At 38.4% G+C, this 24,544-nt stretch overlaps 1 protein-coding gene across 4 annotated transcripts in view; it reads left to right on the top strand.

Annotated features, from left to right (window-relative positions):
• The window catches only part of rnf220b (ring finger protein 220b), a 39,504-nt gene extending 15,082 nt beyond the window's left edge, over positions 1-24,422 (top strand). The window contains exons 3-16 of one of the 4 annotated variants that reach the window (XM_032571133.1): positions 11,190-11,316; positions 12,260-12,302; positions 12,946-13,038; positions 14,294-14,336; positions 14,638-14,727; positions 18,494-18,537; positions 18,860-18,941; positions 19,255-19,351; positions 21,643-21,702; positions 21,842-21,900; positions 22,037-22,121; positions 22,860-22,968; positions 23,624-23,698; positions 23,785-24,422. In XM_032571133.1, coding sequence (XP_032427024.1) covers positions 11,190-11,316; positions 12,260-12,302; positions 12,946-13,038; positions 14,294-14,336; positions 14,638-14,727; positions 18,494-18,537; positions 18,860-18,941; positions 19,255-19,351; positions 21,643-21,702; positions 21,842-21,900; positions 22,037-22,121; positions 22,860-22,968; positions 23,624-23,698; positions 23,785-23,856 — 1,079 coding nt within the window. In that variant the 3' untranslated portion in view covers positions 23,857-24,422. Of the gene's footprint in view, positions 1-11,189; positions 11,317-12,259; positions 12,303-12,945; positions 13,039-14,293; positions 14,337-14,637; positions 14,728-18,493; positions 18,538-18,859; positions 18,942-19,251; positions 19,352-21,642; positions 21,703-21,841; positions 21,901-22,036; positions 22,122-22,859; positions 22,969-23,623; positions 23,699-23,784 lie in introns of all 4 variants that reach the window. The other 3 variants (XM_032571134.1, XM_032571132.1, XM_032571135.1) reach the window with 3 other exon arrangements.
• Positions 24,423-24,544: the final 122 nt, after the last annotated feature.

Here is a 24,544-nt window from a genome sequence, read left to right as displayed (position 1 = left end):
ATCTTTGAATTTTGAAATGGAATAAGTGAGACAAATGAAAACATTACAAGCAGGAGTGCAAGAAATTTGCAGATGTATTAAACAAAGCATGTGGTCCATAAATCCATAAAGATTTCATATATGCTGCATTAAGTTATCATTCAAGGTGCTTATCTTGATGTCCTTGCTTCTTTCGATTGCTCACTGTTTTGTGTGTGTGTGTGTGTGTGCATTTGTTTCGTTTAAGATAAGCTGTTCAATCATTGTATCCTCTCATCGTTTGAAGATAAAATCCATAGTCATCTGACCACTATTTCTTGTTTATCCATGGCAGACACAATACCATTCTTTAGGAAGTGTGACTAACCCAAACACAGGTGTATCAAGCTGCACCAGGTGCTTGCGGTTCACCAAAACCAGCAGCAGTCAACAGAGCCTTTCTGACAGTATCAGATGTTATCTTGAAGATTATCTGTAATAATGGGACGGATGAGGAGAGGTGGTGTCTGAATCCCCAAATGACTTCTCACTGAGGGTCTACTCACATGTTACCACCAAGGTCCCATGTGGGGCCCCTTCTTATTACAAATCAAGCAGATTGTGTTGGGGAACACAGCGATTTAGATATGCTTTGAAGTCATGCTGGCTCTTAGTCTCTCCCTGATCCTTAATGGTTGAGCTTTCTGCTGCTCACCTTCACAGCACAAAGTGCATGAGGGACAGGTGTGTGAGAGAAAAGCAGGTTGGTGTATTTTCTCTGCAGAAAGGATAATATGTCAAACCAGAATAGGAGGGTAGGGGGGGGGGATAATTCTGTTTTTACTGCCCTCAGGATTTCATTTTTGTTAGAACACTGGATCTTTGCTAAAATGAACTATTGTTGATATTAAAATTATTTTAGATTTGTAGCAAAAAAAAAAGAAAACAATTTCATTCTTTGTGTAATTCATATGTTATTTGTGTCCTGCTGTACATCATCTTCTCCTGTGCATCCCTACAGGTAAACACCTACTGTATTTACCTATTGAAGTCAGGAAATGACATGCATAGGAAGTGCACTGGGAGCAGTTTCGACAAGTGCATTTTTTAAAACTACTTTAATCTTCTACAACAGCTGTAATGTAACTTCTCAAAATCATCTGGAAAACCTGTCTTAATTTTCAGAGCATGCCTCACCTACTTGATAGCAGGAGCAAGAATGTGGTTTTACCTTTAAAATGCACTGCAGGTGGGTGTCTTCAGTGTAAAATATTATTTGGTGGTTTCAGTCTGTGTCTACTGTATTTGACAGGTTGAATTCCTTCTTCTAAAATCTGATTTACTAAATAGAAATGGTAAATTCTTCTGTATCAATTAGTCTTGGCAGAAGTAAACTCTTGAACCTGTTTGTCCAGGCATTAGTGATAGCCTGATTTATTTTGTATTAACCACTAATTGACAGACAGAGAAAATGGGGAGAAGAAAATGAGAAATGTGATGAGGAGAAGTGGGAATAATAAGCACCAAGGAGAAACAGAAACAGAGAACTAATGTAAACAAATCCTAGGTAAGGCAATGCTGATCTGTATTTGGATGTCAATCTATGTTTTTTAGAAATTATTATTATTTAGTCTTTTATCTGTTTGATAACTATCTGAGACTCAGTTAAAATATGAAATCTATACATTACAGAAAAAATCTAAAAAATAGAAAAAGACGTGGACAGCCTGAGATCCCATAGAGTATGACAGACTTCTGTATATTATTTCAGTGCAGGTTGATGCCATCAGGATGAACAACAGGTCAACACATTGTTGTCCTTGACTGTGTGAGCCTGTGTGACATTGCTGATTCTGACAGACAGCAGTTTCTGGGTGGTATTTTGATGTACAGGATGTGAGCTTAGAGCTGAAAGAGGAAGGAGAAAACAAGAATACAAAGTTAAATTACCTTGCTTAAGTGTTCAAACCAGAAATCTTAATACATTTTAATTCCAGGATTGTCTTGTACTCAACTTTTACCATTTTTTCATCAACACTAATTGGTTTCCTTTTCAACACAGACAAAAAGAGTCACCACAGCATATTACAGCCACCACCATGTTTCACAATGAAGATGGTGTTTTCAGGGTTATGTACAGTGTTCGTTTTCCAAAATGCATAGCGTGGTCAAAAGTTTTTTGTGTTAATAACTTCTTATGGCTTTCTGTCACTCTCCATTTTCTATCTTATGACCTAACTGTGCTTTATACTCTTTTAAATCGTTGCATCTGACCTATTTGGTGTGTTCCTTTGTGCTCAAAATGCTGTTTGTCCAATAATTCTCCAGTAAAACTCTGAGGCCTTCACATAGCAGCTTTGGTGACTTTTGAAGACACATGGTTGCACTGGATTTAATTTAGGATATCATCGTAAAAAGGGCTGGATGCAAATGATCCCAATCACTTTTTGGGATTTTACTTGAAACATTTTAAAAATAGTATATTCTTTCCACTTTGTAACTATGCGCTGCATTATGTTGGTCTGACACATAAAATTTCAATAAAAAAACCAAAGCATTTTGTTTGTAATGTGACAAAATGTGAAATAGTTTAAAAGGTACAAAGACTTTTACAAGGCACTCAAGTTATGTCAGATCCCATTGCCTAGGATGCTGTAACCCTCCGTACTGTTGCCAGGACCAAAGCTTGAGAAGACTAAATGCCTGCAACGGAGGCTAAATGGTGTCATTTTGATCACAAGCCCTGACTCAATCAAAACCATGATCTTTTTCTCATTTTCCCCTTGTAGCCTGGTGGCCTAAATCTGGACATGCAGCTTCTAAACATACAAAGTGTGATATTAAAGTGAAACCCTCTTCATAAACAATCCAAACCGCTCCTGAGACGCCATCTGGTTGTCTCTGTATGATTTTTGAAAGGACCCTGAGGGAACGCGGAGCTGCAGTCAACCCAGTGCTTTGACACGCTGAGCTGCAATTGAGTTAGCGACCGAGCAGTAACACTTGACCTTTGAACAGTCAAGATCATTCTTTCCACAAATGAAAAAGGAACTTGACCAAATCAAGGATCACTAAAGTGTCTTTGTTTTCTTTGAACCTTATGAAACATCTTGATATAACAGGCTTCTTTATGTTGTTACATCAAGTTGCATAGATTCACTGCATCACTTTAAAGTTAGAGTTCTTTTGTCTGTAATATGACACACAGGCATATCAGAACTGACAGTGAGTTTTGCTGTAGGTTGCAGATATTGGTAGGACCTTTGCTGTGCTCTAAAGAGGAGTGACAGTATCAATATGTGTCAAGAAGTGCAGCTTGCAGTATGCTTGTACACATTGGGTAATTCCTCAGATAACTATAGTGAATTGTAATAAAATATGATGAAAAGTTAGTGGTTATACTGGATAAAAAAACAAAAACAGTAAAAAGAATATTACAGTCCATATTACGGTCTGTAATTATGAGGAAAAAATCTAATGCATAAAGTTCCCCCATATTTGATAGTGTATTTATTTTAGCTTGAAGTTTCGCTAAATATAATTTTGAAACACTGTGAAACTCATAAATCATAAAACTAACATTTGTAAAGGTCCATGTCTTCGACAAGATTAAAAATTAGTTCTTGAAAATGCATTTGCCCCCATCACACTATCAAACATAGAAATAAAAAAACAGAGGAGGAAGGAAGGAGACCTGTTTCTGTCTATCCTATTTCATAAATTAAATAGAGCTTAATTCTTCCTCTATGAAAACAACATTCATCCATCCATACATCCATTAAGTGAATGTAAAGAGGCTGGGATGAGAGTCAGCTCTTCTCAGTCTGAGGCTAGGGTCCTTGACTGGAAAAAAATGGACTTTTCTCTGAGTTGGGTTCCAGTTTCTATCAGAAGCAGAGGATCTTAAATTTAGAGGTGTTTTGTTTATGAGTGATGGTAGAAAGGAGATGGCCTAAAGAGATTTCTCTGGAGGGTGACTGAACTCAACCTTAGAGATAGAGCGAGGAGCGCAAAGAAGTCAGCTGAGGTGGTTCAGGTATTTGATCACAAAGCAAACTGGGTGCCACTTTTTGGAGGTTTTCCAAGCATGTTCCACTTCAAGGAGACCCCTGGGAAGATCCCGATGTTTCTGGAGGGATTATACATCCCATCTGGTCTGGAAATGCATTTGGGTCCCCCAGAATGATCTGGAAGGTGTTGCTGGGGATGTTGGCCCAATGGCCTGATCTTGGAAAGACAGAAGACAATGAATGGAAGTGGAAATTTAAACACTTTTATGAAATAGATTTGTGACAACACAGTTTTCAATAGTTTCTAAATTTTTACCCCATAGAGACATAAGTCCTGGTCTGTGATGGCCCTACATCTCTACCAGGTTTGCACATCTAGGGACTGAAGTGTTTTGTGCATTTTTCTTTGCAAACCATCTTGATCTAAGTCAAATTATCTCAGATCTTGATATGAATTTAGATTTTGACTTTGGACCATTCTGAATATGAATATATGTATTGTTCTAAAAGTGGTGCAGCTACAGTATATGTTTAGAGTTATTGACTTGAAGGCAAAACTCCACCTTTGTCTCGTAGAGACTTTACCAGGTTTTCTCAGAGATTGTCTTGTATTTAGTTCCATCCATCTACCTGTCAACTCTGACCAGCGTGATACTGCCACCATTTTTCATTGTGGGATTGGTGCATATAGAGTGATTTTTTTCCACATTCACATAACATTTTGAATGCAGGCCAGAAAGTTAAATTCTGGTTTCATTTGACCCAAGCACTGTATTCCACATCACTGCTGTTTCCTCGATATGGCTCAAGTCAAACTGCAAACTGGACTTATTTATGGCTTTCTTTCAAAAATTGGTTGAATCCCAGGATTTCTCAATATATGTAGGTCTTCACAGAATGAATGTATTAACAGTGCTATTAAATGACACCCAGATCAGCCCTATTAATTTTCTTTTTTTATATCATCACTGCTATGCCCTAATATATGTTGGTCTATCCCACACATCTCAATAATATTTCTGGAATTTTGTGTTTGTGACTAAATATGAAAATTTTCAGGGGTGTGAATACTTTTGGAAAGCTGTTGTAAGTAGCTTCATATTTCGGCAAATAGACAAGAACAGCCTTAAATTTTCCCCTGTATTTTACTCCCTCCCTCCTGTGTGGACGTCACTATCAGAGATCATTGAGCCATGCATCTCAATGAGGACAAGATTGATTGTTTGGAACGGAGCAGAGGCAGGGTTCGATCTTTGCCCTCAGGGCTACGAGAAGGGAAACACGGTCACAGAGACAGTCATACAGGTTCCCAGTCAACTCTGAGTCACCGAGATGATAGGACACATATATGCGGAGCCACGCCCGGCTAGATGGAGCAATTGTCGTAATAAATGGAGAAGATGAGAAAGAGAAAGAAAGAGAATGAAAGAGAGAGACATTTTGAGCTTGTGTGCTGATTGACCTGTGGCCAGAGAGGTTATGTCCATTGATCTGTTGGGCCAGAAGAAAAGGGCTTTGGCCTGAGGTGCTTCAGAATGAGTCTATTTGGAGTTTAGGCTTCCCATCCATTCCCACCCGAAGCTTTTTCATCATCTGACTCCCCCGACTCACATGTGACGGCTCCCGCTGTCCTCATAAGCACCAGGCACTACAAAGGCCAAAGGCCAATCAATGTTCCACAAGAGGTTGATACAGATCTTATTAGTCAATGAACGATCATTAGTGGTCTAACGAGGCATTGATTTGTGCAGGAGCCAAAGGTTGCGGTGAGTGTCTTTAATACATTAAACACAATTGATTGGAGTAGTTGGGGTGTTATGAGGAATTGCAGAATTACAATGGACAGTGAGAGATTTGGGGTCACGCCAGGAGAGGAGAGAATTTTGTTAGGATTGAACACGGTGCCCAGCAGCAGATTTGTCCTTTTATGCATTACCGGTGTAGCAATTCTTCAAATGATAAAAAGCAGATATGTAGGAGGACTAAGTCAAAAGCAACTGGACTTGCTGTTTCAAAGGCTCGAGCTGCAGCCTTTGAAAGCTGCGGAAATGACTCTGCTCATAGCAGATGTGTTACTACAGGGCCTATTATGTTGCTCATTAAATACCCAACCTCTCAATAGGCCATTATTTCCCCAATAAAAAACAAACGGCGGCCTGCATACTTTCCCCTGCTCCCCACCCTCCGCCTCTGCTTCAGAGGTTCGCTCTACCTCACAGCCGGCTAAAACCCCTGACTAATATCCTGCATGTGATGCTTTTAAATAGGAAGCAGGCCGCTGTGTAGGGTGGAGTACAGGTGTGGCAGGAGCCAGAGGATTTTATAGCCCTCCATATCCTCTGAAACTGTGCCAAGGACCTGCCTACCCTGCCCACCACTGCAACGTTGGCCGCCAAGCGTTAACTTTACTCCCCCCTACCAATCCTTGCACGCCTACTGCTTATATAGAGTCTCTGCTTGTTATGGGTTTATAGAGGGATTTCTGATGTGCTTAGAGAATTGTTTGATGATTGGAATAATGATGCCATTTGGAGTGAATTGTCTCAAGACTTTATTGGCAGTGAACAACGAAAAAAAAAACCCAGACCTACCCTATGCTTGAAAAATGAAAATCCAGAGCTTTCTCTTCAGGCTTTCTTGTGTGTCCCCTGCCATTCAAAGCTGCCCCATCCTGCTCATGTCAATCAGAATTACACCACGTCCACAGGTTTGTCACCCGGGGTACGTTCGTCACCACGTCTCCCCCTCCTGAACAGCCCTTTCATGCCCCGGCATAATGTCAGTGGGTGACATCCAGGCCTGATGTGATGTGGCATTCACTAAAGGTCATGTTAGGCATCTCCGCTCCATCTGCATCAGCAGAACTGGCAGCCGTCATATGGGTGCTGGCATCGGCCATTACCCATGGCCTCGGGGGGACTCGATGCTCAGAGGATTTGTCAGCAGGATTCTCGTCTGTCTGTTCTAGGGTGGATGCAGAACAAGAGAAATCAGGTCCTGACCATCAATCACACAAGGGGAAAAAGAAGAGGACAACAGGTCTTTTCATTCCACCAGATAAACTTTGTAATCTCATGATGCTCTGGATATGATCCAAAGGCATACCCGTGTTGTGGCCAAAGGAATTTATACTCACAGTGAATTAAAGTGTATGTAGTGAATGTATTTAATTAGTAGGCTGTATATTTTGCAGGTGAGCAAATAATATTGGCACATACAGCAGTAGACAATATTGTTGTCATAAAAATCCTTAAAATAATCCTTCATTGCAACTGCATAATCTGAAAGTGAAATATTTTATAAAGTATTTTTAGTTAAAATGGGATTATTATGTATTTTCAGGCATGTAGAGTTATTTAATAGCACAATCAAGTAACTATGTCTCCTTTAGTTTCTATAAAAATGCTGTATATATCAATGACACATTGAAATTAGCCTCTTTCTCTTTAAGACACTCCTACCCTTTCTGACACAGCATCACACAATGCTCCTCCATTAAGCTGTTTACAATCATCTTTAGGGGCATTGGACTGAGAAGCAGATTCTCACTTCTACCAGGTGTTTGCTAATTGTTTCTGTAACTAGTCTGTAACATATACATTTTAAATCAGGGAATCAATATTCAAATGATCAATCGGTCTTCAATATGAAAGATAAATAAATAAAAGCAGATGGTGAAAACACTGAAAAGCAACCATCCTGGTTCTGATGGAGCAGAACACTATGTATTGTACACTATGAATTACAGAATGGACGCACCTCTTCTTAACAGACGTGATAAATTTATGTTTCTCCCATTTGATATGACAACACTCAGCTCTCTGACAAGAGTATTTAGAAATATTTTCCAGACCTACTGTTTAGTATAGTGGAGGATCTGTCATGCTGTGGGCCTATTTCTGTTTTAAAAGCTGCAGAAAAACGGTAATAAAAAAATAAGAATAATCAGTCGTCCTCTCCCCTTGAGTCTCTCATTGAGTCTTTCACTAGGATAATGACTCAAGACATAACATAACATTTATTCAATATAGAACTTCTATCTGGTCATATAATCATCCTTTTTTTTTTACAGCCATCTTGTTGCCCAAAACAAAATTTGATAAAATCATGCACCATAGACAAGAGAGTTCAAGAGATTAGCAAAGAAAAATGGGAACATCTCCTATTTTCTTATCATGAAAGAAAAGTTGCTTCCCTATTTGCAAAAGAGGATTGTATAAAGTATCAACTCCAGGGTTACCAGCAGTTTTCTGTAGTTTCAAAAAAATGAAAGATTATAATTATTTCTGATCCTTTACCAACTCAATAAATATACTAAAGTTAAAGTTCTGTTTATTTGTTAGACGATTCTGCTACAATAATGATTACCTTATTTTTAGAACGTCTGCACATCTGTATCAATGATGTGAATGTATTTCTTCTTATCTGTATTTGTCAATTAGTGGACAACAGAGTTACTCACATTAGAGAACTTCTGTCAAAACATTTTACACTGCTGGTGCAAAAGCTTCATAGAAACAGAGAAAAGGCCCTCTCCCATGAGGGCTGTGGGAGAAAACGGCAACTGGACAAAAATCCTAGACAGTCAGGAAACAAGGTCTTGAACTGGCGAGACACAAAGAGAGAAAAAAGTGAATCAGACATGGAGACAAGTGAATCCATTTGGAGATGGGCCAGTCAAACTCAGCACATCCCAGAAAGAGCAGGCCAATCCATCCGAGCCAGTTGCCGTAGTGAGGGAATGGTTAACAAGCCCTGCAGGCAGGTTTTACAGCCCCTGTTGTGTGTCTCAGACCCCCCAGGCTGAAGAGGGGCTGAGGTTGACTAATACTGACAGGTTTTATGTGGGCAAGGGCTGAGGGCAGCGAAGGGGTGGAGACGTGTGAAAAGGTACTCATGAACCAACAACTAGTGCTTACAAGCGTCTAGTAGGGAAAGTATGTACACACACAAACACGCCTTCATCTCTGCATCCAAACCACAAACACTCTGGCACCCCACACCATTAAAGCAGATGTCTGTGAGGACCAGAGGTGACGGATGGATGGTGCATGGGGGGGGAAGGCTGTAAACAGAGAAAGAGGGGGAGGCTTATCCAAAAAGGGCACCAATAAAACACCTCAAAATCAAATCCCATTGCTCTTATCGCGGCGCCATTTAGAGACGTTATCTGTGCAGGTAATGTGGTTATAAATTCAATTTCACCACACAGATTTCATTGTTTACTGATGCCTGCGTGTTCCGGGCGGCAGAGCGCAGAAAGCCCGGGAACGTTCAATGCGTGTCGGGAAAAGTCATTTGGGCTTCCAGGAGGGGATGCAAAAAAGGCGAGGGAGGATTGGGAGACAGGATGGTGGTGATGGGCAGAAAACATGTCACACTCTCAAGGACACCTGACTCCAATTTCTATTTTCCATCCCATGTTTTATTTACAGGCCATTTGCTCCTATTTGGCTCCTCATTATGGGGCCTCATAGCTCAACTTATGTCAGTCTTTACAACAGATAGTCTGAAGTTTCGCTGGTCTGTTTGAGATTGAGGCAGGTGAAACTGTTTTTATTTTTCTTCCGGTGTTTGGATGCTAAGTTATTTCATTGATCTGAATCAATGAGTTAAACTTTGATTGCCTAAATAAATCTGTCACTTTTTCATAACTTGTGAAGATAGGAAATTAGGTGCATCATGCCTACTGGCTCTCTCCTGATGATTGATGGCTTTCAGGAGTAAATCACCTCATCTACTAGGTAAAATCTTGATATAGTAGAGCTCTTGAGGCTCCTGGCTGCCTGCTTATGGCAGTAATCCATCAGTAGGGCCCAATGGGCCGAGTGGCCCTCCTGGGTAATGTTCCTACTGACAGCCTATAATGTCAACACGCTGACAGCAGGGGGCCGTGGTGGTGTGTTTGTGTCTGTTCAGCTTGATTTTTCCTTCATTTAAACTGACTAAAGGTCTGCTAAGCACACTTTGTTCTGGCTTCAGCTACGAATGGCGTTAACTAAGCAAATAAGAGTGGACACTAAAGTAATTTAGTGAAATGTACATCCATATTGATTAAATATTCCTTCCTCATTTACAGAGGCTTGTAAACATATTCATACTCCTTGAACTTTTTCATGTTTTGTCACGTTGCAAGTACAACTTTTATTGGTTCTGCACTGATTTTTATTTAGAGGAATCAGAGTAAAGGGTCTGAGTACAGATCCACAGCGCACTTTCCAGTTTTTTTATTTTCTGCAAAAATAAACATCAGATTATTTTCCTTTTACTTATCAATTATGTAGCCATTTGTGTTGATCACATGAAATCCTAATAAAAATCAGCAGATGTTTCTGGTTGCAGGGTGACACAATGTATTATAATAATAATAAGAAGAATTTTTGCATTTTCTTTACATTAAAAGTTGTGATGGCAAAAAGCAAAAAGTTCTACAGGCATCAATACTTTTAAAAGGAGCTATATCCAGCAAAAATAATTTATTTGACTCTGTTTTCAGAATAAGATATTCAATTTGTAATTTTTATTTATTTTGGTTTTTGAAGCAGTTAAAAATAAACTGAGTAAAATCTTCATCCCTTGTTTTCCATTTATATTTGTTTGGATACGAAATGAGCAAAACCCTAATATGATGAGAAACTACAAAACATCCAATTAAATTTCATTAAATTAAAGATTTTTACACTAAACTTTGTCAATAAATTTATACATAAACCCAGTGACGCTATTTTTCACTTAAATTTCAGATAAATGTTGCAGTTGACATAATACATTTTGAACTAAAACCATTATTGAAACACATTTGATTGAGCATTTCTAACATTTGACATGTAGGCCAATTTTAAACCATTTTGCTCTTTTCCATAACATATCACAGTTTCGTGATGTATTGTCTTTCTAAATCACACAATCAAGATCTTATGAAACAAAAACAAATGCTCAAACATTAAATATATTATATTATACATAATATTTCATAAATAGGTCATAATTTCTAGAACACCCTACTTATTCAAAGTTTCATAAAGAATAAAAGACAAGGGAATCCTGAACAACAATTGTAATCATAAAACAAAAACATTTCCACTAATGTCACTTCACTACCATTTTTTGTATCATGTAAACTCAATAAGTGGAAGGAAAAGGAAAATATAGTTTTGCAATGCTAAATCGTTTATTCCTGATAGTAAATGTCTCTGCTTTGTCTTCCCTTGGTCTCCTCAGGTAAGTTGAAGGGTCTGTACGACACTCAGGCCCCAGTGTGTCCAGTCTGTCAAGCCGTACTGCGACCAGGAGAGCTGCAAGATCACATGGAGCAGGAATTATCCAAACTCGCCCAGCTACAGATCAGGTGCAGCACTTTTATTTTAATTAAACTACAAACAAACTGTAACGCAATTTAATAATAACTTAAAGTAATTATTTTCTTGAATATTAAATGAAAGACTTTGTCATCATGCATGCTGACCTTCCTGCTGGTCACATCTGTACCTCCTCCTCCTAACTCTTCTATATTTCCCTCCAAGCTTTCACTTTGTCTATTCATCAGTTTATGGTTTTTCTGTCTGTTTTGCATCACTGTGTCTCCGTTCTGTTCAGCTCCCATGAGATAACTCATGTTGACACGTTTTGTATCTAAAGGCCTCTCCTCCTTTATTCTGCCCTGCTGGTATCTCTCATCTTCTTTGTCACCTGTGTGTAGTGTTTACAAGCTGCCTCATTGTTCCTCACATATTTCATATCACAGCCTCCCTGGGCCTCTGGGCGACAACTCGTACAGCGGGCTATAATGATAATGTCCTTCTAATGGTTGATTTGAGCCTCTACACACACAGTAACACACACAGAGGCTCTTGCCGTGTAAAATTCAAATTTAGACGCATGCATTACCTGCTGCTTAAACCAGAAGAATGATTCCTCCAATAAAGACATTACGCTCCAAATCTGCTTAACGACCGCTCCATGGACAGTAATGGTTTCAAATTGAACTTTGCCCACAGGGACACTCCGGATCTCGGCGTGTGCGGGCGTGTGTGTGTGTGAGACAGAGAAAGAGCAACAGTGTATGAGAGTAAGGGAACAGTATAGGTTGGCAGACATGAAGTGTGAAGGATTGAAATGAGTTCTTACACAGACCTGAACACAAACGTAAATGCAAGAGTTTGTAAAAGCGCTGGTGTTAAAATAATCCATGTAGTGTTTGTGTATTTTATTAGAAGCTGTGCACATATGAGACATCTTTCTAATTGTATGGCAAAATAAAAGCTTTTATTTTTTTTGTGTCTCTTCTGTAGCCCCGCTACACTGCAGCACGACCAACTCATAAGAACATCGAAGGTCAGTAGATATGTGATCCCTTCATTAAACCTAACTAACTCGTCACACTGTTGTGTATTTGCCAAGTGTCTGAATGTGGCTCGAAGATATGCAGCTTTAACTTAATAGTACTCCAACTTCCAGCTGCCATTGTATTTTGACCCCAGCTAAACCATCTTACCACAGATGTTTTTAGATGTGTTGAAAAATTCTGCAACACGAGAGTTACAGCTCAGAGATGCAATACTTACCATAAATGTTCTGCAGCGTTACTAAAAGTCACAAAGGCTTCACAGATATTCTTAAAGCTTTGCATGTCAAATTCTGAAAATGGCTGACTTGACAAGACGTTGCATTTAGTTTCAGATTTCAGCCAATAATTATTTGACCGCTTGGGGCATTGACTGAGGATAGAGAATTAAACTTTCAGCCCCAGATGGTCAGGCGATCAGTATGGGGGAAAAAAGAGGCGTGTCATAAACAAAATAAAATGTACTCATGTGATGTGTAACAAATTCAGCTTAATTTCTTCACCTTCGTATTAACACAAAAATATGTTGTGAAATATGCTATTATAAGTGTGACAGCAGCTTGTTGCAGCAGTTTTCTCTCATTCCGCTTGAGTTGTTATAAACTGTATTTAATTTCTTCTCTCATATTTCAGTCTCTAACGCTCTCTCTACACATCAAGCGTGAAGGAGGATCTCCCACTTCACCGGCTCGGCCATCTGAGGAACCGCACTCAGACCGATACCAGGTACCATTTGGAAAAGCAACACAATGCATGTCAAGTTGTTAGGATTTGTTTTATTTATTGGCTTCCTGTAGATGTGTAAATATTTTCTGGACCATTTTCTCTGAAGATGTAAATTTGTTGTATATTTTATTATCTAGTTCTTTCCCGAAATTTTCCATCATTTACCACAGCTTTATTTTATTTTTTACTTTTTCCCATTATTCTTTGTTTGTCTGTTGAATTGTACAGGGTAAGGGTTCAAATTAAATGTTTAAATTGTTTTAAAATTAAATGATAATATTTTGCACATCACATAAGCATTTTGGCACTTCTGAGAGCTTCTGTACATTTCTGACTAATTTTAATTTAAGAACACCCCGCAGAGCAATTTCTACAATCCAAAACTGTTCATACTATGGATAAATGGCATTTGCAAAGTCTCACAGGAACTGAAATTAGAAATACTTTCAGGTGATATCAACATATTTTGCTTTGGAGAGACTTTATAGATGCTTTTAGAAAATGACATCATAAATTAATAAATTGAAACAGTGGTTTGATTTGAATTGTCAATAAATGTAAATAAAATAAAGATTATGAAAAACAAAAAATATTAGACCAAATAAAAATTATGGTAGAAAATACTGAATGGAAAATAAATACAGATTTCTGGGTGTTAATTTTGGACTATAAAATCTCCTGGAAGCCTCACGTTAGACACATAAACCAAAAAAGCATTGAAGGTTTGACTTTTCCCCACCAAGCGGAATATTTACGTTTTATCTTTGATTACTGTTCCCATTTTCTTTTCTTTTATTTATTTTCTTATATATGTTTTTTTTTTTTATTTCTCTGCTGACATTTGCTGTTACATGTTCAGAAAAACAAAAGACTAAGAGTTTATCATCATGATAATAATCAACAGCTGAGCTCTTACTTTCTCAGTTTGGTGCTTTAAAAGTGCTTTGTAAAATTAATCACACAAAAAAATCTCTTGATGATGCGACTCACACTTTCAGATATAGATACAATTAAATGACTGGGATTAACATACAACATTTCAGTGTTAATAATGATAATGACTCAATTCATATCAATATTAGCAAAGCTAATATAACAGATTTTAGCTTTCTTTAGAGTCTTTATGTGCAAATATTTTAATGATTTTTAATATTCTGCAGACACTAAAATCTACATTCTCATATTTATTGTAAATAAATAAAATACAGTTAAAGTTGTTATGATGACCTTAATCACTTTATCTTGTTTGCTGCAGACGTTTCTCAGAGTGCGAGCCAACAGACACACAAGACTAAATGGTAAGTTGATGCAAAGTGCTCTAAATGTTGCTTCTCTGCTCCGTAGGGTCACTTTGTGTGCAACATAGTCCAGTGTTTAAAGTCTGCCGTGTTAAGTAGCTTCTAATTTATAGACTTAAGTAATCAGAGTTGCCTTTGTTCGCACACGGTCGCTCAGTCATGTGTTCGTTTTTTAAAGCCCTCCCTCACTCCCCGTGCAGATATCTCCCCTTTTTTCCCACACAATCTCCGCTGGCCTAGCGCCCACACGAGCAGAGGAGCTATTAACCTTTCCAACTTTGACCTCTTGATATGTTAACAGTCGACGACCTCTGCTGGTGCAGGTGCTACGTCAAATCCGCCCCATTGCGCCCACACAGCGCAGGAGCCCACCTAGACTGCACACAAGCTGGTAAGAAATACAGAGAAGCACTTCTTCTTTCTCCCTCCCCAACCCTCACGTCTGCGTGTAGAGTCCTGGATGTGACATGAAGTATGTTTTTACACAGGCCAAATACCATGTTCCATCAAATTATATTTCTAAATGTTTCCAAAGATTACTGTCTGGTAAATATGGACAGTCCGGATAATAATTTTGGCTAGTAAGAATTTTAAGAGAAAAAATTATTAGAAAATATTCTTCAACCTGATTTAATGTGAAAATAAATTGGTTTTTTTTGTTTTTTTTACATGAAACCATAGATCAATTGTTGTTCATATAAGTTTATTGACCACTAAGTTTGCTTATATCTCCTGTAAAAGATCCGCACAAAGTCGGCATTTAGAAAAAAAACAATTTCAGTAAAATTTTGCTTTAATTTTGAATACCGGAACAACTTTTTTTAGCAACCTTTGTATGAGGTTCACAAATGATCAGCTTACAAAATTTAATGGACCCTTTATGAACACATAGCGATCAAAGATAACTTTTTTAAAGAGTGAACTCTACCTGAGATAACTAGGGCTTTATTGCTCAGTAATAATCAACGATGGGATCCCAGATCATTAAAAACACCTTCAGCTGATGTTAAGTGTCCCCTGAAATGACAGCGGCTTTTATGGACTTGCAGCTGTAAATGTCATGAATAAAGAGCTGCTGCATTAATCTCTACTGCAATGATCTACAGAGTGAAGCTGGGGGAGGATAAGTAGCTGCTGGTGGGATTTTTCTTTCTTGTGATCCTTATACAACTCTTACAAATGGTTGGTTTTGCTCAGTGATGCTTTAAAAATGAGTCTGAAATGATGTTGCCGTTCTCTCATGGTGGGTTTCGGAGATTTTGTTTTCCCTCCCTAACCATTCTCTTACTGTGCGCAAAAGAAATATCAATTTACTGTCCATGTTTGTTTGTTTTTCTTTTTACAGTTCCAGTTATTTAAAGTTTTTTAATGGTTGCTTTGACTGTTGATGAAGCCATTTCCTAATTTATGCAGATCAACACACATCTTTCTGACTTCCCATTTCAAAAAGTGGCCTACTTGCAGTATTAAATTATCAGCATGTAGTCACATTAGAAGTGACTACATGATAATAAGGTGATTTTAGTGCAATAAAGTGATACTGCGATCAACTGTAGCTGAGTCCTGGAGGTTTCTAAACCCTTACCCTTCTCCTCCATTATGGAGGAATCGGACACTCTTCAAGAAGCTCAGGAAACTAATGATTTCTACTAAGTAAATATGCACAACTTAAATGCCTGTGGTTTGTGTGTGTTATGGGTGCCATTTTATGTCATAAAATGAGGGACAAACTTGTGAGAAAAATAAAGCTAACCCTGACCACATAAGACTAAATACTCAGGGAGCTCCTGAATTTGATCGCCTGATGAAAACAAGTTGGGTTCATTTTAAGGATTTATAAGCAAAACACAGTCACTTGGATACGGTTTTTATATATTCCAGCAACAGAAAAAGTTCCAAAGTTTTAGTAATTGAAAAGCAGAGACAGAATCTCATACTTTTATCCCCCTTCAGTGGCTATCAGACTGGACAGATCCCACTGAGATGAAGTGGCTTCTACCTCTAAATCAGACTGTGGCATAAGAGCTGGACTGAAGAAGGCAAAGCAGGAATAAAATTGATTAATTATTTCTAACATCCATTTTTAATTTGCAAGTTTAAAATCGAAATAAGAATTAATGGAGAATATAAATTTGTCAGACTACAGACTGCATGTTTGACTCAAACATGCAAACATGTTTGAGTCAAACATGTTTGCATCTCTGCCTTTACAAATAGGGGAGCCGTCCCGATTTTATGGCAACTGTGTGTGTCATCTGAACAGATGTCAGTAATTGTATTATTCTAGAGAGGAAGAACAGGGATATATTCACACTTAAAAAGAAATATACTTCAGTGTGCTGAAATATTTAGATATTCAAAGATTTATTGCCAAAAAAGAAAACAAATTAGTATTTTATGATACTGTATATAATCAAAATGGTATTTTTTATATTCTAATCTTCAATTTTAAGATTATTAATGATTATTCTGAAAAACAATCTAACAATAGTTTTTCTCTTGCTTTTCTTATGATACAATATTTCAAACAGAGATTACTTCACTAGTAGAGTAATTAAAACTTTTTTTTTTTGCTCTTTGAAAAATTAAACTGAAAAATCACACAAAAAAGCACCAACATTTACAACTAAACTTCTAGTGGTTATTTCGATGGTTAAATCTTTTACATTGATAAATATTCTATATTTAAAATAAATTATCAGTAGGACTACACATATCAAAACACTAAAACTAGACATTAGAGTGTTTCCAGTGCCATTGAAATGTGTTTAAATATTTACTTTAGCAAGTGTGTTCCTGAAACACTCAAAAAGGTCATTTCAATTAGACCTCATTCAACTCCACAGAAACAATTGGGACGCCCTAACACTGAGAAACATGAGGTTAAGTGCTAGAAACAAGCGGAAAGGTTCTGAAATAGGATTCAGCGATGGAGTAACCTCCATAAATGTTTTGGTAAAACATCGCTTTTGTTTGTGGAAGCATTTGTAACCAGACATCATCTCAGGCCTGATGCGGCGATGAGACCAGATGAGGCGTTCTGACTCTAACTCACAGCATGCTTGTTATCATCGTCCATGGAGATGCTCCGGCTCCTGGCTGACTCCTCACACTCAGTGTGCTGCTGCTGTCGAGGTCTGTTAGCCTTTACTGGGCTTCATAAACGGACGGCATAATGAGCTTCTAAACACACGTCAGAGAGGCAAAAAGGAAGGAGCAGGGAGGAGGTGCTCCTCCGCTGATTAATCAGCCTCGCTCTCTCTTTGTTTGATGAGCTCTTCCTCATCTATGACCATCTCTTTAACCCTCATTATGTGCGCTGGGATGGCGGCACTCGGGTCACAGCCGTGCCCCGGATCCCCATCCGACTGAGGCCCGGTGTCATCCAGCTCACATTAGAGGGCTCTTAAACTTAATGCCCCCTCATGCGCTCAGGTGTGTGTGAGGGAGAGGAGGTGCTGTTGGTGTTCTGCTGTGTTAACTTTCATATTTTCAGCGGGGGACAGTGTTCGCTGAAATGACAGAAAAGGGCCCTGATGTCACAGCTGGATACATTATGCAGCTCATCTGATTCACTGTCATTAAGGAAAAATCTTTTTTAAATATTTTGAAAGTTGCGTTCTGCATCGTTCCGTAGACAGGTCAAATGAAAGTTTAAACTCCACCATATTCCACATGTTTGTTAAATGTTCATGTTATTAATGCCATTACTGCAGTGAGAGATCATGTTACAATCAACCTTGTAAATATGTATGAAAAGACATATTTCTTTCTTCTGAAAGAAATATGTCTTTTCCCAGAAAAAGGCTTTTTGGGAGTATTTTGATATAAAAATCAAATGTAGCATCTATTTTCTGGTCAGAGTCATACCAGATGATAAATTAATAAATAACAGACTTAAGATCTTTGGTGAAAATTCAGAAGAAACATCTCAGTAAAAGATAAAGTTTCCAGTTTTGGCACCCTTGATGAAAAGCTTTAAAAAAATCTGTTTTACACTCTGAAATCTTTAAAAAATGTAACCTTTAACATTACTTTAAAAAATAATTACAAAGTTTCTGGTATTATAGTGATTTACAAATTTAGTATGTTGATGAGGAGTATATTTCTAAACTCATCACAATCTTGTTGTTTTTCTACCTTCTGTCTGTTTCCAGTCAGGATTGGGAAGCTGAAGAGGAGAAAACCGGAGGAAGGACAGGTAATTTCTTCTTTTTTTTTTCTCAACTCCACATAAAACACAGATGAAAGCATTTATTTCCCTGACATTTTTCTCTGATCTCAGATTAGTATGGTGTAGCCTGCTGATCTCAGGTTGAGAGAATGTCAGGAGTCCAAATGCAGAGACACTGTTGAGTTGCTTTGTTCACATGGCATCAGGATCGCTGTCAGTCCGCTGCGTATCCATGTGAAAACACCACCAGCTATAAAAGCACAGATGCCGATACGCAGCTGCTGGCTGTGGGGCGACATACGGGCGTACTCATGCAGATGGTGAAGCCTGGTGCTTGTGCTTGCTACAGGAGGCTTCAGGGGACCCGGTGCCGGTGGAGGACGAGTGGAACGAGAGGAGAAGGACACAGATGACAGCGATAGGATTTAAAGGTAAGCAAGGATCTGTGTTTGCATAGATGCGTGGGCGTGTGTGTGTGTAGGATCTTATTCAGTGGAGAGTGAATGATGTGACTGAGTGACAGTGGAAGAACCACTGAACTTTTCAGTCCAGATTACGGTGGGGAAACATTCCCTGGAGGCTCGCTTAAAAGTAACAGTTTCTTTTAGCAGGGAGGAAAGCTGAGAGGTCACGGCTTGCTGCGAGACATGACCTTTCCTCTTTAACTGTGAAATAAGAAATACATCACCTCATACAGCAGAGAAACAGCTTTGTTTTGGTAAATATTCAAAATGCTTTCAGCAGGTGTGACACTGGTGAGCACGACTTCTAGGGAGTGTCGGGACAGCGACGCTGACCTGGACGTTGATGGAGACGATACTCTAGAGTACGGCAGAGCGCAGTATCCTTTTACCCTGAATGCAAATATATTAAAAACATTCAATTACATGTCTGAGTAGGCAGTGAACTGAAGAAAAGAAAGATTGCTGTGAAGTCCACAACTTGATGCCATTAGCTGGGTCTCATTAGATTTTTTCCCCCTATAAACAGAAGCAAACTGCACTCCTTTAACTTGGTACGTTGACCATCATAGATCTGCTGCGACACAGTGAAATTACAGATTACATTTCTGAAACCCATGAACATTCTTAATGTCCAACCACACATAAATATCCTTCTACTCGTGCTGTTTTTATTTATTCTTTATAATTCCTCTCTTGCATGTTGCATCTAGAAGATTTGCAAAAACGCATTCAATAATCCCTTTTTCTCTGTGCTGATTTTGTGGTCAACTTCAGGTTTCTGCCAACCAGTGCTGGACAGATGTGAGAAAATTTGGAAAGTAAACGTAAACACACAGAGTGTCTGTTGGATGTCTGTGTCTCAACATTTGGATGCATGATGTTCCTTTATAAATTGTTCAAATTATATTTTCTATCTATTTTGTTTCTTTTTCCTTTTTTTTTTACATTTTTAACCATCAAGAGAATATCCCTCACGTACAAATTCTAAAAAAATTTAAAAGAAAAAGTGCAATTTAAGAAATCTTAAAAAACAAAATTAATTAACCACAGATAAACAGATGATCACCAGTGTTGTATAAAGTACTGGAATCTCAGAGTCAAGTAAAAGTACAAGTACCTCTCCAAAATACGACTTTGGTAAAAGTCGAAGTCACTGACTGAAATGTTACTTGAGTAAAAGTCTTAAAGTATCTGAAACTTCTTGTACTTAAGTATGGAAATTACTGTAAAAATGGATGTACTCAAGTAATGTAATGAAAAGTACAAGTAAAAAGTAAAACAAGGCAAGTTTGAATGACATTTCTTATATCTTGGTAAACTTGTCAAATAAACTTAAAATAATGTACCCAACCAAGTGCAGGCAAAATGAAACCTGCTAATAAATTGTTCCAGTTTTAAAGAGTAGCACATGTTAATGGTTTGTGGTTTTGAACTTGCATGCCTTTCCTATATTCGTTAAATTTAGTCTAAATTGCTATCGCTATGGCTTCTGTCCCCCATTGAACTAGGGTGACCAGACGTCCTCTTTTTCCCGGACATGTCCTACTTTTCAGACCTAAAAAGATGTCCGGGGGGAATTTAAAAATTGTCCGGGATTTTGGTCAATTGCCTCAAAACACATTACATAGCTTACAGTGGATTATAGGGCACGGCGCTGCGTGTCACGTAATCCCTGAGCCGCGTCAGTGCGGGCAGCACTCTTCTCTGTTCGACCCACCCGATGCAAGGTGTTCCGATTTCTGATTTCCCCAACAATGGGAGAAGCGAAACAGGTGTATCCTATTGGAGGTGATGAACAAGCCAGGCAAGCAGGCTACGACTTTGTTCGGTAGCCTGCTTGCTAATCAGTAGGTGGGGTCAAAACACTTCGTTTCTCTCTCTCGCTTTTTTGTAACGAGTAACTAAACCACACATTGAAAATGTATCGGAGTAAAAGTACGCAATTGAGTTCGGAAATATAGTGAAGTAAAAGTGAAAGTCATCAAACATTTTCATACTCCAGGAAAGTATGAAGTACTCCAAAATGTACTTAAGTAAAGTAGTGAAGTATTTTTACTTCGTTACTATACAACACTGATGATCACTGCCTTTCACCAGTATACCCAGCCACATCTATAGTGAAAAAATATAATGAAAAAAAATCAACACTAAGATCTGCAGAACTCCTGAAGCCTGAAGACACGGGGTTCTTTAGATTATCCTAATATAAAGTGATAAATAAATAACAAATAAAATGTATTTATTAACACATAAAAGACAATCATTTAGTCTTTGTGAAGTTAAACCTCATAAATTTCTAAAATTAACTGCCTTTTAAATAATTTTGTGGAAAAAATATACGCATACCTAAATGTGCTATTAAACTGTCATACATCAACATTGTGTAGTGAGGTTTCTTTTTTAATTTTTGTCTTTCTTTTTTTTTTACCTAGCTGTCTTAAGGTAGCATTAGAAATATAATCCCCTCCTCTGGCATTTTGTATGTGTTTTATATATATGGACAGATTAAATCAAAAACAAAATAAAAATGATTATTAAAAATTTTACAAAGCGCCTAAGGGCTAAAGTCTTAAGTCTTGGGAATTATTCCTTGATGAGAGTATTTGTACTTGTTCTCTAAATATGCTGCTTGTAGTTGGATGTGTGTTTTTCCTGACTGCGGCTGCAGATACAGTGAGACGGATGTAATCCCCTGCTCAGCAGAAAGCTCCAAAGAGTCGGCAGCAAAGTATGTAACTTTCCTAATGATGTCCAATTCACATTAAACAGTCAGACAGATAAAAAAAGACTATCTATGCTCCCTAATTATTGTGAATTTATTTGCAAAGCTGCTTGGCTTTTTAACATGTGCTCTGGTTGTGTCTCAGCAGCAGCATGTTGCCTGATTCCAGACTGAAGCTCGACTTTCCAAAATGGTCAAACGATGGTGAGTTACACCAAGTGGAAATAATGTGCTAGATTTTTTTTCAAAGATTTTCTTCTGAAATGCCGTCATTACGTGTTCTAAATGTTTCAAAGTGTTTACGTAATCATTTATTTATCTGTTTATTTCTTTCTGTCAGGGAGTCCTTCTACAAGTAGTGGAGAGAAGCAGGACACTACCGTAGTAGGTCTTCCCAGAACCTGCAGGAATGCAGAGATAGAGCCGTAAGTCGGGCTTTTCAGCATGTCATCAACTTTCACCTTTTAATATTTAAAACTTACTGCTCTTTAGTTGTGCAGCACTCAGGAAGTTGCTTGATTTATGTCAAAGTGATGACAGAGAAACATGAGTTTAATGCTCACCACGGAGCTGATGGTGGTGGTGCTGTCCTATTTCCCAGCATGCACAGGGTGAACGGACAGAGTGAAACATTTTCAGGTGTGAAGGAGCCAATTAGAGCTGAGCAGGTGTGACCGTGGCTTTCTGCAAACCATATTTTGGCGGCTCGGTTCTCCATCAGATCAGACTGGCTGCCCCCTCAGCATGATATACAACACTGTATCAATGTGATGATCTCATCCATCAAGGTCCTAGCAGACCATGCAAGCATGTACACATGTTTCATCACACTTAATACATTGTGTCCCGCCTGTACAGTCTGTTTGCACATACAGTCTATCCTGTAATTGTGTGTCTGTTTGTGTGAGGACAACCCTCCTCCCGCACCTCCACAGGCCCTGTCTCCTTCCTATGATAAATGAGACAGCCAATGCCGGCAATGTGATTGCTGCTAAATTTCATGCTCAGTGTCCATGTTGGCCAGCGAATAATTTAATCTGTCTTCAATTTTATAAATGACTCTCCAGTGTCAGCGTAACTCACGCACCTTTCGCTCTGCCATGCTGTTACTGAGCGCGCTCAGCTTTGAGTGGGTGTGTGTGTGTGTGTGTGTGTGCCTCCAGGCTTTCAGAGGACTCCACGCCAACAACCCTGGACGCGCTTAAAGCTCGGATCCGAGATTTGGAGAAACAGCTGTCTAAAGGAGACAGATTTAAATGCCTCATCTGCATGGTGAGTATGATGGCAAATTAAACCAACAGAGCAGAAATGCAGGAAGGAAAGAGAGCAGCAACTCCAAAACTGCTGAAATCCCTGCAGGGACCTGTGTTTAGGGCTATAAATCTACATTATTAGTCATGGTGTTTCACTGGAATATAAATATTGCTCTTTGTTTAATCATATATGCAAGTATCATCTACTGGTTTAGATTTATAAGGCTTTCTTTTCATGAAAAACTGTAGATTTTTAACAGAAATATTTAAAACTTTGAGGAATTTGCCTTGACTGAATTACCTAACATTCCACCTCATAGTTTATGTCATTTTCATGCACTGTTTGAGTAAAACAACAAAAACTAACAATACTTAGGCTCTGAAACCACATACCATTTAAAAATAAAAACATCTCTTCGCAGAAAAATAACATATTTTGTCTAATTTTCTTTTCTTCTTCTAGATAATAAAATAATTTCCCCTTTTCTAAAAGATTTAAAATTCTGAGCTACTATGAATATTTAAAAATTAAATGATGCCAGTCTTAACAACAACGATTTGTTCCAATAACATCTCGTCTCCTGTTTCTTCATGGTTCTCTTTTTTCTTAATTTCCTAAGGACATCTAGTGGCAGCTTTTCAAACTACAGCTGTGTGTTTCTGTTTGCCTGCAGGACACGTACACAACACCGCTCACTTCCATCCAGTGCTGGCATGTCCACTGTGAGGAGTGCTGGCTGCGGACGCTGGTAAATCCTCCGATTATGTCCACTCACACAAACAGAAAAATTAACTCTAGAGACATTTGTGGACTGAAGACGTCTTTCTGTTTCAGGGAGCAAAGAAGTTGTGTCCTCAGTGCAACACCATCACTTCGCCTGGAGACCTGAGGCGGGTCTATCTGTAGCTCGCGGGAAGAGAAGAGGGAAATATCTCAGTTTCAGCCAATCAGAGGTGGCGATGTTGGGGCAGCTGGTCTGCCCCGAATGTCCGCCTTCATCTTCACATGTTCCTGTTTTTAAATGAACTACTAACATCCTCTAATGTCCTCTGACCTGCTCCCAGGTTGACTTTTGTGCTGCAGAATGAAGCATCAGCTGAGAGCTCAGGCATTACAAATGCTTTGGGAAAATAATAATTTATCTTTTTTTAAAATCTTTTGTCTGTTTAAAGGGAAAAATGTTGAACTCAAATGAACTGAAAGCACATGTACATAGTTTTGTGTATGTATGTATTGAGTGCTGTGTGTATATGATGTTGACTAGCACAACAGCCTGGTTGTATTTACTGTACAGACTAACGTCTTTGTTTAGTTCCTTTTATATTTGTTGTTTGTACTATTTTAGGTTTCAAATGCTCCCTGTAATTTCATCTCAATTAGTCACATTTTGTCTTTACCAACACTTTTCTTTCAATTGCTTTATTAAATGTACTTTTTATCAACATTACTACATTAAAATGCGTCGAACACTTGTTTTTCTGTGTATATAAATAATTTGAAAGGCAGATATTCCGATATTCGTCAGCCTCCCCCTGTAAGGATAACCGCATGTGGTGCGGTTGCCCTTTAAGAAGTGAGTCGAGCAGGATTAGCC

Source organism: Xiphophorus hellerii, chromosome 9, assembly GCF_003331165.1.
Source record: "Xiphophorus hellerii strain 12219 chromosome 9, Xiphophorus_hellerii-4.1, whole genome shotgun sequence".
Lineage (NCBI taxonomy): Eukaryota > Metazoa > Chordata > Actinopteri > Cyprinodontiformes > Poeciliidae > Xiphophorus > Xiphophorus hellerii.
Note: the sequence above shows the minus strand (reverse complement) of the source record. Positions and strands in the feature narration are given on the sequence as shown.